The 16,277-nt window shown below is 39.1% G+C and overlaps 2 protein-coding genes across 4 annotated transcripts in view; one reads left to right on the top strand and one right to left on the bottom strand.

Annotated features, from left to right (window-relative positions):
• The first annotated feature begins 2,070 nt into the window (after nt 1-2,070).
• Nucleotides 2,071-8,321, top strand: anp32a (acidic (leucine-rich) nuclear phosphoprotein 32 family, member A). Its single transcript, XM_051378400.1, has 7 exons — nt 2,071-2,249; nt 5,128-5,277; nt 5,380-5,502; nt 5,603-5,801; nt 5,922-6,037; nt 6,136-6,190; nt 7,056-8,321. The coding sequence occupies exons 1-7, from the start codon at nt 2,196-2,198 to the stop codon at nt 7,121-7,123; spliced, it is 765 nt and encodes a 254-aa protein (XP_051234360.1). The 5' UTR covers nt 2,071-2,195; the 3' UTR covers nt 7,124-8,321.
• coro2ba (coronin, actin binding protein, 2Ba) overlaps nt 6,851-16,277 on the bottom strand; it is a 45,716-nt gene continuing 36,289 nt past the window's right edge. For all 3 annotated transcript variants that reach the window (XM_051378373.1, XM_051378372.1, XM_051378374.1), the window contains exons 6-12: nt 15,303-15,419; nt 15,097-15,201; nt 13,604-13,700; nt 13,135-13,247; nt 12,853-12,943; nt 11,491-11,630; nt 6,851-10,654 (exon numbers count right to left, since the gene is read on the bottom strand). In XM_051378373.1, the coding sequence (XP_051234333.1) occupies nt 10,520-10,654; nt 11,491-11,630; nt 12,853-12,943; nt 13,135-13,247; nt 13,604-13,700; nt 15,097-15,201; nt 15,303-15,419 (798 nt within the window). In that variant the 3' untranslated portion in view covers nt 6,851-10,519. The remainder of the gene's footprint in view (nt 10,655-11,490; nt 11,631-12,852; nt 12,944-13,134; nt 13,248-13,603; nt 13,701-15,096; nt 15,202-15,302; nt 15,420-16,277) is intronic.

Genomic DNA, 16,277 nt, shown 5'->3' with positions numbered 1-16,277 from the left:
ATATACACCTACAGTTTGTCATTTAGGGATTTTGAGTCATGCTTGGTTCAATCAGTCCTCAGTGGGTGTTTTCAGAGTAAAATCTCATGGTGAAGAAAGGACAGAGCCGCCCTCTGGTGGCCATTTTCCTACTAACCACTTCATCCCTTCATGGCTGCACAGTTTGGTCAGTACAAACTGAACTTTATTGAAACCCACAGAGATGTATCTCAAGTTCTAGTGGAGATCTCAAAGCTGGTAAAGACACCAAATAAGTTGAGCTTCATCTTGTGGACGCGTGAATAAAATGAGGCACAAGAGACGACACGATAAACCATGATAGTATTTACAGAAAGAAGATATAAAGGGGTAAAACTGGATGTTACGAGGTTCAACAGAAGTGGCTTGAATTGTCTTTATTCAGTGTTTGAAACTTACATCAGATGTCAGTCTTAATTGATTCTGATTGTCTTGTTGAAGCAGACAAAGCCACATTCAGCAGCTATTCTGCATTTTGTTCATTATCTATAACAACGTTTGACCGTATTAATAATACAGTACATGAAAAAGTGAAATGGCTGGTGTTCCCCTTAGTTAAGATTAGCCTCATTAACCATGATGCATGTTGGCTGCCTTTATACTGCGGCTTGTTTGACACTAATGGAGTAAAGCAGGGAGTTAATGTGTAGTTTAGGCATCTAAGTGAAACCGAGAGGAGAAAAAGACGACTCGCCTCAGAGGCTGGTGAGAGTGAGATTGGCTGGTGCAAAACAGCCATAAAATATTGTTACTGGCAGTTACTCGAGTCTCCTTATCACGAACATGCACGTTATTTATCACACTATTAAAGTTACATGGACAGTGATGCAGAGAGCGACAGTCCTGCCTCTTGATAACCACTGGCATCTACTTCCATGAGGTCATCTCCACTAATATTTCATCATTTTCTCTCCACATCAGGTTTTTACTCAGACACAACACTTGGGACTTTATTAGAGCAGTTACTGTTCGTTGTTAACTGGATTGTTAAAAGAACCTCTTCCCCATTAAAAACCTTATTTATGTATTCTTTAAAACTTATGAGTTCAACTGAAAATGGTCATTTAGACTCTCCTGATGGTCACTGGCTCCAGATTAGTGGCTTTGCTTCCCCCTTGTGGATAAACCTCCTCACAGCCTCAGACTGAGCTCTCCTAGATCCCCCCCCAGAGAGTCTGAGGTGACCCTGCTCACTAAATTAGCAATGCATCCATGTCTTAATCGTCTTGAATCATGAGATAAAAGTTAATTATTTTAGTATTTGATTGTATATGAGATGAAAGCTTGAGAAGCTCTTAATTATTAACATAAATTAAATGCATAACAGTTGATATAATTGAGAAAAAAAAACACATTTTGAACATGAAACTCTATTTTTTGTCTTATTTCATTTTAATATTAATATTTAATATTAATGTACCCCCAGGGCCAGGACCAACTGTGGAAGTGTTATTTTTTTATGTAAAACTCAAGACTAAAGCAAAATTTTTGAGTTACTAAATGATATATAATGACTATACAACTATAATTGAATACTGATCTCATATTATAAACACTATGATAGTTATCAGTAACTAATAATTCTGTATTATTATTATTAGTTTATACTGTGTATCTTTTCCTATAGTTTTGAGCACCTTGCTTGTGTTACACATTTTGTTTTTTACATTTTCTTTGCATATCCACGTGAGACTGAATGATGATTTTATTTGGGTGAATACTATAATGTATTACATGTATGTTGTAGAATAAAAACCCAAGAGCTCTCCACAATAACCAGCTTTTAAAACAAGGACTCCTATCTGATGGAGGTTTAATACTCATGAACCGACTCCCCTCATTGTCATATATTCAGTGTGAAACATTAAAAAAATAGAAAAAAAAAGAAGGGTATTAGATTAACCATGTAAACTTAAGTTAACAAACAACCAAACTTCGACAACAAAACCCCACCCAGTTTTATAAGGGAGGCTCCATTGGCCTGTGTGTCTGTAGATCCGTTCCCTCTTTATTCGCCTGCCGCCATTGGTCGGCGGTGACGACAATCCCGAAACGTGCTCCCGCCCACCGAGCGGATCAAGTTTGAATGAACAACAGCAGCCTGTTCTGGAGGTGGTAGTTGCATTTGCAGTAATTATTAAAAGTGTGTTATCATATCACGGGTCCGCTGATCGAGGATGGACATGAAGAAAAGAATTCATCTAGAGTTGCGGAACCGCACTCCGTCAGATGTAAGTTGGCCTCCAAAACACACATCTCGCTCTTTTTGGTTACACTGTTTCACACTCAGCTTAATGGAGAATCTTTCCGTGTGATGTCTTGGCGTGGAGATACAAAGTTTCTTACAAGTTAAAAGATGATGGAGACGTCGGGTCACATTGTTGCGAACATGTTTCGAGCCGGCGAGCCGCTGCAGGTACGCTGGTTGAACTTTTGTGCGGCTCTAACGGCACGTTTTTGATGTGCAGTTTGAGAATGCAGCACAGCTCTTTTTTTTTTTTTATGCCAGCGGTATAAACAAGGCAAGCAGTATGAAGAAGCCATATTTGTAACTTTTGATCTACCAACGCAGCCCCCTTTCTCCTTTAAACCCCCCGTGTTACTGTTATTCACTCGCTGTTCTGCATGCTTTGGCTCACAAATGCATTTACGCAAACATTTTTTTTTTTTTTTTAAGCCGTGCACTTGGCGCGTTAAGGATGCGGATACTCAAAGTCATGACATTATCAATGATGCATAAAGATCACAGCCTCGACTCGTCGCCTTACAGCTGCATCCTGCACCTATAGTTTGGCTCAAAGTGTCCGACTGAGCTCGTTTTATTTCTGCAGGAAGTGCGTTCAAGGCGCTCGGGGGAGCCTTGCAGCGCATGTAGCCGAGAACCGGAGCCCACAGTGCGCACAGATGGCCGAAAGAAAGCGGCGTTAGCGTGGACCGTCACCGCCACCAGGCTTAGGGGGGGGGCGAAAACACGGAGCCATGAAACACACACACATAAAACACAACACACTATTAGCTGCTGGTGTGTTCACTTATCGACACTTGTCTTGTTTTCGACGGAGAGGACACAATGAAAACAACAAAAAAAAAAAAAAAAACTGTCGAGCCGCGTTGTTGCTCCAGTTTTCCAGAACTAGGACAAGCCGCCATTTTACTGAGAAACAAAGGCAATACGAAACACACCGAATATATCCCGTTCATTCGACACACACGACGAACGATTCATCATACCTTCTTATTAACAGAAGTCTAATACACGCCGTCAATCCAAATCGGCGACTGTTTTTAAGGACAAGCAACAATGAAAACGTTTTGCCTGGCAGCTATCTAATCTGCCTCAGCTGCCCCTCCTACTCACAAATGACCCTGTGCACGACTCGTAGGTCTGTTTGACTCCCGACTTGTTTTGACTAATGTGCTTCTGCGCCGCTCATAACCACTCACACACACACATCTCCTGTCACACGCACACACACGCAAAGATAATAATAAATAAACGCATATAAGCCGCTGTTTGCTGCTGGGGGGGAAGAAAAGTAGGTAAAATGTGATATTTACGCAGTGAAAAGGAGCCTGAACGCATCGCGATATTTACAGCTTTGAGCTGTCTACACAATATTGATGGACTGTATTTCTTTTATTTTTTTAAATATAGTTCCGGTCCTTAGAGCTGATTGGCTGAGTCACATTCAAGGCCGCGGTTAAATATCGGATAACTGCACACCTGTGACCGCATATCAGACTGTTTCTGTATCAGTGCGCCGTTATAATGTGGCGCCTGCTTGGTTGAGCTGTTTATCAGGGGCTGTGTGGACAGGGGTGGATCTAGAGGGGATAAAAAAATGACTTGTCAGTCTGTTTGGGGTCAAAGGCACTTCAATTTGACCAATTACTTCTGATTAATTTTAAAAATAACATGAATTCAGATTGATTACATGATTATGGACACATTTTAAACTAAGTGATAGGCTAAGATTAAAGAAAACAAGACCTGTTTGGAAATACAACAATTTATTGCTTTCTAATGTCATCTTTTAGATATTTCTATTAAATGCCTAACTAATGAGCCATAATAATGTAATGTTTTGAGTTTAAACATCTTTATATGAGGGCTTTTCCAAGCAAATGTTGATATTCATGATTGTTTGCTTTTAAATCAGGATCTATATCTGCCACCTCATGAATATTTCTTTAGATCCACCACTGTATGTTGATAGAAGAACATTTAAGTTAGCTTTTGTGGTCAGTTTCTTTATTTAAAGTGGTGTTTAATCAGTCGTATGAAGCTATAAACAGTCGTGGGAGAAGTATAGATACTAGTGTAGAAATAACAGTAACACACAATAAAAGTACTCCCTCACAATTAAAAGTCTTGCCTTCAAAATTTTACTTAAATTAAGCACAGAAGTATTATTAATCAAAAGTAAAAAAATACTCAGGCAACAGATTATTATATTATTATTTCATACAATATTGGATTGTTATTACTGATTTGTTAACTTGCAAGCAGCATTTTAATGATGCATTTGTATGTATGCATTGTATTTAAAGTACTTTATATACTGCTGAGTAGTTGAATATATATATATATATATATATATATATATATATATATATAGTAATGGATCATATTTTAAACACAGATTATATATTTTGTAGGAAACTGCAAAGTAACTAAAAGTAAAAGGTAACTAGTTGTGAAATGTAGTGGAGTAAGTGCACTATATTCCTTTGAGTGATGTATAAAGTAAAAATGTTTATTAGCCACTTAGACTGCTGATAGGTTAAATTTAAGCTTTAATTGTGGCAATACTACTTTACAGTATATTTACTGGGTCAAAAGTGACATAAATAATAAATAAAGTCACATTCAATCTCCTTAGAGAGCATCCCTCCAAAATAAAACGACTAAAACAAAACTTTATCAAAACATGTTTCAGCCTGAATTATATTGAACTTAATTTTAAATTTCTATCCAGACAGAAAACGAAAACATGCCTAACATATTTTTATGCACTTTGTATTCAACTCTTTTTTTAAATGTATTTTGAACAATAATGTTTTGTTTAGAAAAAGCTGACAAGATGTGTTTGTTTGTTTGTTCTACAGGTCAAAGAACTTGTCCTAGACAACTGTCGCTCAAATGAAGGCAAGATCGAGGGTCTAACAGACCAATTCGAGGAGCTGGAATTTCTAAGCACAATCAACGTTGGACTGACGACAGTCGCCCACTTGCCCAAGTTAAATAAACTCAAAAAGGTGGGTGTTTTTTTTTCTACCCAAAAGACCACACGTCTTAAACACTGTAAGGCTTTTTTTTTTTGTTGTTGCATATTTTTATTTGTTTTAATTGATCAACAGCTTGAACTCAGCGATAACAGGATCTCAGGAGGGTTGGAAGTTCTGGCAGAGAAATGCCCCAACCTCACACATCTCAACCTCAGTGGCAACAAGATTAAAGACCTTAGCACAATAGGACCATTGGTAAGTGACACCCTAAAATACTTTGGGGAAAAAAGAGCAACAACCTAGAAAGCAGCTGGTCGTGTTATTGATCAGACTTGATGTTGTTTCTTTTTGACAGAAAGAATTGGGGACCCTGAAAAGCTTAGATCTGTTTAACTGTGAAGTGACAAACCTGAACGAATACAGAGACAACGTATTCAAGCTACTACCCCAGCTCACGTACCTGGACGGCTACGACAAAGACGACAAAGAGGCACCAGATTCTGACGCTGAGGTTTACGCGGAGGGCCTGGATGATGACGAGGAAGATGAAGATGGTAAGTTTGAGGCTGCTTCACGTTCTCATGTTGGATAGCTGCGTCCTGTCTACCGTCTGGTTGCTAATGTTGGCATTTGAACATCTGGCTAATAATTAACCCTCGACCACTTTCACCCAGACGTAGACGAGGAGGAGTATGATGACGATACAGCGCCCGGAGACGAGGAGGAGGAGGAGGGAGAGGAGGATGAAGACGAGAATGAAGAAGAGGAAGAGGAGGACCTCAGCGGAGAGGTGGGATGAGAATAAATTTGATATTTCATTCAGTAATTGTAAGAAAACGAACCGTCTGAAATAACTTTCCTAACTCTGCCTCGTCTTTTTTTAAAAAGGAGGAAGAGGATGAAGATTTGAATGACAAAGAGGTTGACGATGAGGATGAGGAGGGTGAGTAACACAGTGTACATAATTTACACCTTGAGGCCTAACAAACATGTCGAATGCATTTCCTTCCGCTTAAAACATTAAAAAAACATTTCACACATAGTTAAACAGCTTCTTCGTACGTTACAGCTGAAGAACAGAACGACACCAGAAAGAGTATTTCGCCTTGCGTTAAAGGAGGCGAAATACCGGAAGGATTTTCTCATCGTAATTTCAAGTAACAAAAGGAAGTGCATAATGCTCATACACTTGCATGCGTGTCCTCCTACGTGGTCTAAAAATCAGGGGTCTGTTTGTGGAAACGTTGCTCCACAGCGCTCCTAGTGGTTGAAAAGGTTTTACACTAACATGAAATAATACAATACGTGTCAAACTGCAACTTCTACTACCAATTAAAGTTAACAAAGAGACAATCACAGTGTTCTTCCAAGAATTTTTCCCCAGTTCCTGGAGCTGTTTCACCACCGTCCGCTGTTAGTTGTCATTTTTTCCAGCTGCAGGAAGCTTTTTCCATTTCATGTGTGCATTTGATTGTGGTAGAATAGTGTAATCGTTTGTTTCTTGTTTTGAGATTAACTATTTTTGTCAGTTTTCCAGTGTGAACACACTTCATACTTAAACACCTGCTTACAGTTAGTACATAGTACAGATTTGGGACTCGGCTGATTCAGAAAATCTTTATTATCCATCACAAATCGATGTAAATTTGTCTCGTCACGTGACAACCGCGTACAGTTTGACCCAGCGTTGCCGTCGTCAATGACGCAATAAACCTGAAAGAGAAGTTTAACAGGAAACATTTATTTGCTAGATTCTGGTGTTCTGGTTTGTGTGTTGTTTTTTAACTGTTACTCTTTTATTTTTCCAGAAGAAGAGCGAGGTCTGAAGAGAAAACGGGAACTGGATGAAGAAGGAGAGGAAGATGAAGACGATTGAGAGTCCTCTCGAAGCTAAGTTGTGAACTGTTTTAAACTTGTATCTCCCAGTCACTTCCCAACAACCCCATGTATTTTTCCCCCAGTTTCATATTGCAGTAGGAGTGGTTTTTGTTATTGGCCAGTCAGGTAGACGGGGTTGTCTGGAGAAATAAGTTAAATTTATGTACCTTTGATGCTCCCGTGTTACAGTCTTTACAGTCCACTTTTAACTGCTTCGTGGACACCAATTTTATAATATCAAATAATAATAGCAAAGATAAACCTTTTTAAGAAATGTTTTTGTTTTCTCACTGTTTGTGTAAGACCAGTTTCTGATGACTTCTGTATTTTAAGACCCCCCCCTTCAAAAGAAAAAACAAAATGAAACAAAAAAAAAAGAGTGCATGTCTAATACATTTTAAAGTCAACTACTGGATTTCATGTATGGCTGTCCTCTCCCCGTCTTAAACTTATTTTTGCATTTTTTTTCTTTTTTTTTTTTTTTTTAAATGTAAGTTATGTATTTGTAGTGTCACCAGTATGCCAATACTCTCTGCTGTCCTGGTGTGAAACTTCTGTCTGAACATGCACAGTGTGACCCTCACAGGGCATATTTTTAAATCATAGCAAAAAAATGTCTGCCCTTGTCAAAGCTGCTCCTCCTCCTTAAACCCTCAGCTTTGATAGTTCGGAAATTACGTGTTCTTGTAAATAATGACCAAATCTATTTTTTTGTATTCTCTTTGATGACGGCAGACATTGAACAGACAACTGAGGTGAAACTATGAATTGTAATAAGATATTAAATATGTATGCTGCTTTATCTAAAAATACGCAGTGTGAAATTTCTTGAATTTGAACATAACTTTGTATGCATAATCTTTCCATAAAGAGAAATGTTCAACATCAGAACTCATTATCGCTTTTTTCCATGTTCTTTTTCTGTGACACACAGGTGGCAATGTTTGAAATTTGTGGTGGTAGTGTATAGAAGTACTTGATATAAATGGAGGTTACAACCGCAACTTATGTGCATTGAAAATGTATTGTTTCAAAGTGTAAACTCTGGAAAACGCTCAGTTATTTTGGACTTTCACGATTATACGTAATGGTCAAATTGGCCTACCTCAGTGATTTTTCACTCTGTTAAATCCACTGTCATCAGCCAAATTGTTTCTTTTTCCCTCCCATTCACTTCAATAAATCCCTTTTATATATGTTTTGATTTGTTGTGGTCCTTGTACGACATTTTCAAGTCCAAAGGTTAAGTGCAGAGTTCCAGTTGTAGGTCATCAGCTATCGATGACTTCGCTGATGCAAGATTGAAATGTGATAAAAGACCAAACTAAGTTATTTTAAGATGGTTAAGAGGTTATAAAGTTCAAGTTCAGTGCCAAACGAATTTGAGGGAACTGCCATGGGTAAGGCTTGGTGGTTTGTCATTTTAAAAGCATAAAAGCCTTTCTGTCTTGTTACCCTACCTTCCCAAAAATGAAACAGTTAAGTTGTTGGTTTCAGTCCTAACATGGCATTACTCCAGCTGCAACTCCACCTGCCTCCACTGTAGCTCATCCGTCTCTGGTAGATCCTTCTACCACTGTCTACTTTCACTGTAGCCTTTTAGAAACATACGCGTTTACCATAATGTGGTCAGTGGCTCAAGTCTACCTTTAAAAGGGTTCATGTGTTTTGTTTGTTTGTTTGTTTCGACTGAAGCTATAAAGCTTTGCACCCTTTATGTCCCCGGTATGATGTGATCAGGGAAGACTTATGACCTTTAGCCTTAACTTACTTTTTACTTAACTCTGGGTACAAATTCCATTCTCGCTATGCGTGCAGCCTATTCATCTTTTTCCTTTTCATAGTAGCGGAATCTCTAATAAGACGAGGATAAATGTGATTGGGCCTGGATTAAGGAACACATGGCATGTTTAGCAGAATCTTTTAGGTAACTACTTGAACATGTTAATCTTGTGCCCACTTCTCTTAGATTTCAGACGGCAGACTATTACATAGTTAAACAGAAGCATTTAAACTGCAATTTAGCCTAAGTCTGTTGATGGTACAAGTGGAGCAGGAGAGTTAGATAACCTGAAGTCTCCAGAGCAAAATCACACATCTACAGGTAAACACATCTCAGTAATAGTGATATACTTAGTTTAAATGTAAAAGGATGGTTATTACAGTTTATCTGCACTGCTAGGAATAGGCAAGAATACATTTTTTATAACTTATCTGAAGTTATGTTGTTGGAGTTGAACTAATACCATTTAAGGTACAGTTTCAAAAAATCTTGCACCATTTCAACCAGAAACATTCAGCAAAATCTGTCAAGCTTCACAATCATTACTTGCGCAGCCACATCATACAAAACCAATGGGATTAACAAATATACATGTTATTAGCTAAAAAGGTAAAATGTGACAAATAAATAGAAGCATATATATACATTAACCCTCATCCTCGAAATTAGCCCTAAAAACCAAAAACAGCCAGCAAAGCTTCCCTTCAGATTATAGTCAAGTAGTCCTGGATCCATGTCTCCCCTGCTGCTTTCCCACTATTTAAATAAAGATATAGAGAGAATACCTTAAGTGAGTGAACTATTCACTTTCCTTGGGAAGAAAGACTGCATTTGTGTAGCTATATGTCAGTATTGTGAAGTAAATTTACAGCCAACAACATTCATAGGTAAGAAAAGAAGCTACGGGAAAGCAGCTCTGTGAAAAACAGGATCCATGTCTGCAAAAGCTTGTCTCATCTGTCAGTTGCAAAACCACTTCACGTCAGCCATTTTGAGAGGATGCTGCAGCTCGCTGCAATCTGTGTCTGCAGCAGCGTCTAAGGCCTTGGGGAAGAAAAATAGGAGCCAGTGACAGTCTTTTTTATCCTCCAGTTTTGCCTCAGCAAAAAATGAGAACTAGATGATGGTTTGGTCTTTACAGGAGGATGACTGAAGGGGCTCCTTCGCATGGTGATCAACGTATTGCCACATGAACAATGAGGGTAGGCATAGAGAGACAAACACACAGGAAGTCTGGCAGAAAATATGCAATAATTGATCAAAACACTTGCGAGTGTGCCAGATCAAGAATATTAAGCTGTAAAAACAGATAATACCTCAAATGATTGGATCTCAAACCTTCCCTCCCATGTCAAGGTGTAAATCTATGAACACTGCCTCGCCTCCGTTACTTATCATATTTGTCATTATTACAAGATTCCAGTAATTGCACCAGTTAAGACATTATCCAACAGTTATCATATTATTGTGTGCACTATGCAGGGCAGCAGGATTGAAGTTATGATTTAGAGTGATATATCAAAAAAGAGGGGGCGGGAGGGCTCAGAAGCTTTTTGGAGGTCAGAAGTGGGGGCAAAGGAAGCAGCTTTGCCAGTCCAGGAGGCTGAGAGGTCAGACGTTGTTGGGGCTAACGTTCTTCAGGTTGTTGAGCTCCAGCTCCAGCTGGCGTATTCGCACGTCCTTGGTGGTCAGCTCCTCCTTCAGCCGCCGCAACTCATCCTGCTGCCGGAAGAACATCCGCAGGAGCTATGGAAAGAAAAGCAAAAACTTGTGCATGTAAAAAACACAGTTTAATATGCAAGTATGTAAAACTAATGTTAGATAGAGGACATCTGGACTGATAAACTTTAATTTATTCTGTATTGTTTAAAACCTTATTCAACTATTCGAAAACACTATCACACCCCAAGATCCATTTAGTTATATATTATGTAATATAGTGAATTTCCCCAGTGTGGGATCAATAAAGTCTATCTTGTGTTACACTGATGTTTATATTTAACAACATATTTGTGATAAATAAAAAGCTTTAAAACAGCTACAAAATGGAGCTCGAGGTGATGTCAACAGCTGTTTCCGAGGTCAACTACAACACAACTTTGTTACTTTAACAAAAATAACAAAATAATCTTCATTTGTAATCATTTGAGCTTTTAATGCCATTATTTAGATAGTGAGCGCTTGAAGACAAACAGTAACCTAGAGAGAAAGAGAGAGGGTATGATAGCAGCACTTATCACACTTATGCTCAATTAGTCTTTAGTACTTTATCCATTTCTCCACCCAATCAACTGACTACATCAACCCAGTGTACTAATCTGTAAAAGCTCCTCTTTGTTTGGCTCCATATAAAAAAAGAAACATATTGTGTATAATATGCAGTACAATCACCCAAACACAAAAACAAACACCACTCCTATCAGTACCTCAACTCCATCATTCGATTTACTACTTGTTGTTTGCTCCATTAGTTGTAATGCTCTGACTCCATAAAAGCCCTTGAAACTCTCTAGTTTTATTAGATACTTTTATAACCGAGGAGCAGCAGAGTAGAGAAAAGGCAACATCAGTTCTTCACGTACCTCGTTCTCTGTCCTGGGCGGTACATTCTCCAGCAGGTCGATCCCATTCACCACCACACTCTTCTTCTCCTTCACTGGGGCCTTGAATACTAACTGGTTTGGTCGGTGGTAACCGTCCTTCAGGGACATCAAGACTGGGTCTGTTTGCACAAAAGAGCAAAAACACTCCTGAAAACCAACACAAAGCACTTTAGCTTCTTCCCCAGAGTTTTTGTGTTTTCTTGTTTTGCAGGTTGCCATGGATTGTGGTTGTGTCTGCTGCCATATTCCTGATGGCACCCACTGCTAATGTTATTGTTATTATCATTATCATCATTATTATTGCTGTTATCTTTCTCTTCACCGGTTCGCTACCTAGAGCCGGGGTCTGCTCGAGGTTTCTGCCTGGTAAAAGTAAGCTTTTCTTAGCCACTGTGCTTGCTCATGGTGGGAATTCTTGGATCTCTGTAAATCATGTTATAAAGAGTACGGCCTAAACCTGCTCTGTCTCTGACAGATAAAACTGAATTGAATTCAGTCCTTCACGGATCACCACAGGTAATCTATTATTGCTCCGTATCAGTGTTTCAAATTGGTGTTTCTAATTCCTATAATAGACCTTTTTCACAGTAGCCATTTTGACATGAAATAGTAGGGTAAACCCAGGTGTTACCAATGATACTGACTCAGGGTGCTGCTATTGTTTATGTTGGCTCACTGGAAAAGCTCTGCTACACTAAATCGAACAGAACCTTAATTAGTATCGTTGGTAGCACTTGTGTTTACCCGACTGTTTCATTTCAAAATGGTTGCTGTGAAAGTGGACTATTGTGACAGATTTTTAGCATGTGGACATCCACATGTGCAAGGTCATCTACAAACTGGTCTGCTAGAATGTGGAGATTTCCTCATGAATGCCTCTGTGGGTTAAAGTTTGGCAAGCATAAAGTGATGTTCACAGAGGTGACACTGGAGACAGTTTGAAGAATGGAGGTGATGAAAAGAAAAAAAAAGAACACACTTCCTACCTCCCACATTTTCTTCATGCATTTTATGTTAAATTGGATGATTGGATGTAATTTAAAGAACCCTGTGAAATGCAAATCAGAGCCCAGTTCAAGCTGCATGATCTTGATTAAAGGAAATATCTGTGGGAGTTTGCACCGTGATGGTGACAATTCAAACTATATGTTCGGTGACAGTGTGTGAGAGAGTTGGCAATGATTTACTTTATCTTTGTTTTTGAATGTTAATCACGTCACCAAATGCAGGATGATATGTTCTCTGCCTAACATGGGTTTATATTTGGCAAAAAGTGGCTTTATAAAGAAATGTTGATTCATTGACCACCAAAGGAGCATCAACCAATCTCAGTATCGTTACCTCTATTAATGCCGCTCAGCCATTCACTGGCAGACAGTGCAGGTTCTGTTCCTGCTGTCATGGGGTAGATGTCCTCTTGGTATGTGTCTGACTGTGAACCAGGAAATACCACATACATTATATTTATTAGATTTGGCCTATTTAAAAAAAAGTCTGGAGAAAAAAAGATTTCTTTGTCTGAAAGCATTAAATGTGACCTCTCTGCATGTGTTTGAAAAGATTCTTTATCACTGAGACAATAGAGCAGACGCACTTAATCCATTACTTCATTCCCTCACTCACCCTTCTTGGCACAATCATTGAAATGGGCTCAATCAAACCCTTCAGGGTGACTAGCTTATAGAAGCGGTACACCTCGCAAGCTCCCACATCCAGCCCGTGCTTTGGCATCACACCTGCAGAAAAAGAACAGAAGTGTGTGATGGCGCCATCATTTCGACAACATCAACACACTTCCCAGAATTCATGGCTGACTGGAGTCACATCGACCTGCTGCAATAAAACAACGCTGGACAAGTTAGTTGGAGCTCGAAACTACACTGAGGCACTGTTTCAATTCATCTGGCTCTTTTTTTCTTCAAGGAATTTTATTCTTTGCAACACCGCTTTTAGAGCGGTAATGAGGCCGAGCTCATTGCCACTGTGATCCATCCGCCCTCCCATCTCTAAAGACTGCTAATGAAGGGGTTAGGATCTCCCTTTCTGCACTCAGCAGGAGAGATCATATATCACCATTCAACAAATGACTTACCTAGTCCTTTCTGTGGGGCTGGGGACCGGAACTCCATTAGGTATTGTAAATACGGCTTCTCTGTGGTAATCTCAAAGTAACGGATGTTGCCGTCCCCCTGTCAGGGCACCAGAATGTGGCCATTACATTACAGTTCAAGAATTCGCTCTTGAGAGTTTAAACCTCGTCACATTATAATGCTTGATGGTTCAGAAATGTGGGCCTGTGAACGGTAGCTAGGTGTCAAACAAGAGGCATAAAAAAACTTTTATTCATTTCAGAAATTGGCACATTTGCACAAATGTTTTATGAAAATGTGTAACGATTAAAATTTTTGTTGAGAAAAGCGAAAGATGAGGTGGTAACACTCATAAACACTCTCACCCCAACTGGTCGAGACAGACGACCACCCACCTAGAGCCGGAGGATCTGTCCTAGGTTTCTGCCTTTTAACAGGCAGTTTTTCCTTGCCCTTGTCGCCAAGTGCTTGCTCATGGTGGTACTGTTGGGTCTCTGTAATTAATGTTTTAAAGAGTTCGGTCTAGACCTGCTCTATTTGAAAAGTGTCCTGAGATAACTTCTGTTATGAATTGGCGCTATACAAATAAAATTGAATTGAAATTGAATTGAATAAAGGGTGCCACAAATAACTACAACGCTAAGCTGAACACTTGTATACATATATATATATATATATATATATATATATATATATATATCTTATGTATAGCAAGAGAGACTATTCTCAGGACCCCACCCTTGCACTGGAAGGGTGGAATAAGGAGGTACCGTGAAAGCTGGCTTACTCCCATATGACAATGTCATTCATTCATATGGCGACCAGTCTTGGACATGGTGAACCCCTCTAGACTGAACTTTCTTCAATGTAATTGTCAATATTGGAACTGACTACAGCATAACATTTAAACCTAATTTTGTCATCTTGGTGGTGTGGATGTGTTTTCTTCTTTTGTTTTCTTTTTTATTGTGTTTGTAAAGTTGTGACTCCTGCTGTTTTTTTTGTCAAAAACATATTTGGAACTGGAGTATATATAATTGTTGCCAGAACATCAATAAAAACATCTGAACAAAAAACAAAACAAAACAAACATATATATTTTATATATATTTGACACTAACGCATCAAATCCATCCCATATTGTTTTGACTTTGACCTGTTGTTCCTGCTTGTTCAGTTCTGTTGATTATTTATTTATGTATGTACAGTATGTTTGTATGCTCTTATAGCCTCAGAAAGGGGCATCATTGACCTTTGTAGCTTATTACTTTGTTAGATATTTACCTTTAACTACATTTGTACTGATTGCTTCTCTCTTGAAATGTGACCAAATGTTTAATCAGTGTGTTAGATATCTGCCTGTAACAAACCTGTTACCATCAGTCTACAAAGATCTTTTCCTTAAGTTTGAATGAGTAAATTGAAATAAGTTAAATGTGTATCTGGATGTGGTAAACCTGAGAATCAAAGGGTTATTATAAGGGTCAGTGCTGACCTTTCCTGCCAGGTACAACATGTGTGTGTCAGCATCGTAGAAGGGAAACAACAGTCCTGAGAGGCCGTCTATGTCCTCCTCCACAATTGGCATGGACAAATCCTCCTGGGAAGAGCAACACACACACACACACAGGGGAATTAACACACACTTGCTCCACCCACTCTGGCATTTACAGCAGGAGCCATATGGAGGTGTCGTCTGACCTGATCCCAGAGAGCGATCTGCCGGGTGTTCCAGCGAGAAACCCCCGTGGTGAGCAGTCGCTTCATGTTGCCCAGGAACACCACTCGGTTTACGCGGTGGTTCTTACAACTGGCTTGCTGGTGGAGCAGTACATAACAGAACACAACAGAACAAATATTTATTCTTGTGACTGTGACATTGTTGTAACAAGACAGAGAAAGCATGTGGCAACTTACAATGAGCATAAAAGTTTGCTCTACAATGTTGATCATGTAGGATTTGAATCATTTCATGCAGTTACATACAGTTTAAAAGCTTTGCACAGCAGCATGAATATAATTATATCTCATTTTACTTTTTAAAAGACATACAAACAGAGAAAGCTCTGCAGAAATCTTCAAAAGTAAATCTGTATTTCAGGGACAAAATATTTTCATGATTTGTCCTTTTTTCTCTCACTGCTTATTCTCCTCCTCCTGCTGCCTGGTCTTGATCACATCCACTTGGTGCAGCAGGGGTGCAGCACACGGGTCTAATCAGAAACTATTTCATGGTGATCAGCCAGCAAGATCACCAAAGTCAAACATTAAGGGGTTGAGAAGTGGTGAGAGCTAGCTGCAGCATATGTTTGTTTTATAAATATTTTTTCAAATTATTAAGTAAAGTCTGTATGAATAGATTGATTTGATCGACATTTTGGCTTTAAAAATAGACTTTGTGAGAAAATCTTGTGGAGCTGCAATTTGTCAGCATGACCTCAAAGGGATAAAGACCTACTGAAGGACATAAGAGATAATTTTCTGCATTGTTGTGATGCAATAGGACGGTGGCGGTGCCTTCCCCAGACTTTTGTGGAAGTACACCATTGACTAAAACATCACTGTATGCTGTGGCAATAAGATTCCCCTTAATTTTAACTAAGGGACCAAGCCCAAACCATCAAGAACTGCTCCAGACCAAAGGTAGACAAATGGAGTGTCCACATACTTTTGGCA

This window comes from Dicentrarchus labrax, unplaced genomic scaffold (assembly GCF_905237075.1).
Source record: "Dicentrarchus labrax unplaced genomic scaffold, dlabrax2021, whole genome shotgun sequence".
Lineage (NCBI taxonomy): Eukaryota > Metazoa > Chordata > Actinopteri > Moronidae > Dicentrarchus > Dicentrarchus labrax.
Note: the sequence above shows the minus strand (reverse complement) of the source record. Positions and strands in the feature narration are given on the sequence as shown.

Excerpts from the sequence above, each read along its gene's own strand:
- anp32a (XM_051378400.1), top strand. The coding sequence starts at position 2,196 with ATGGACATGAAGAAAAGAATTCATCTAGAGTTGCGGAACCGCACTCCG. Across the intron at positions 5,802-5,921 it reads TGACGAGGAAGATGAAGATG|ACGTAGACGAGGAGGAGTAT; the intron begins GTAAGTTTGAGG and ends ACTTTCACCCAG. Across the intron at positions 6,191-7,055 it reads TGACGATGAGGATGAGGAGG|AAGAAGAGCGAGGTCTGAAG; the intron begins GTGAGTAACACA and ends TTATTTTTCCAG.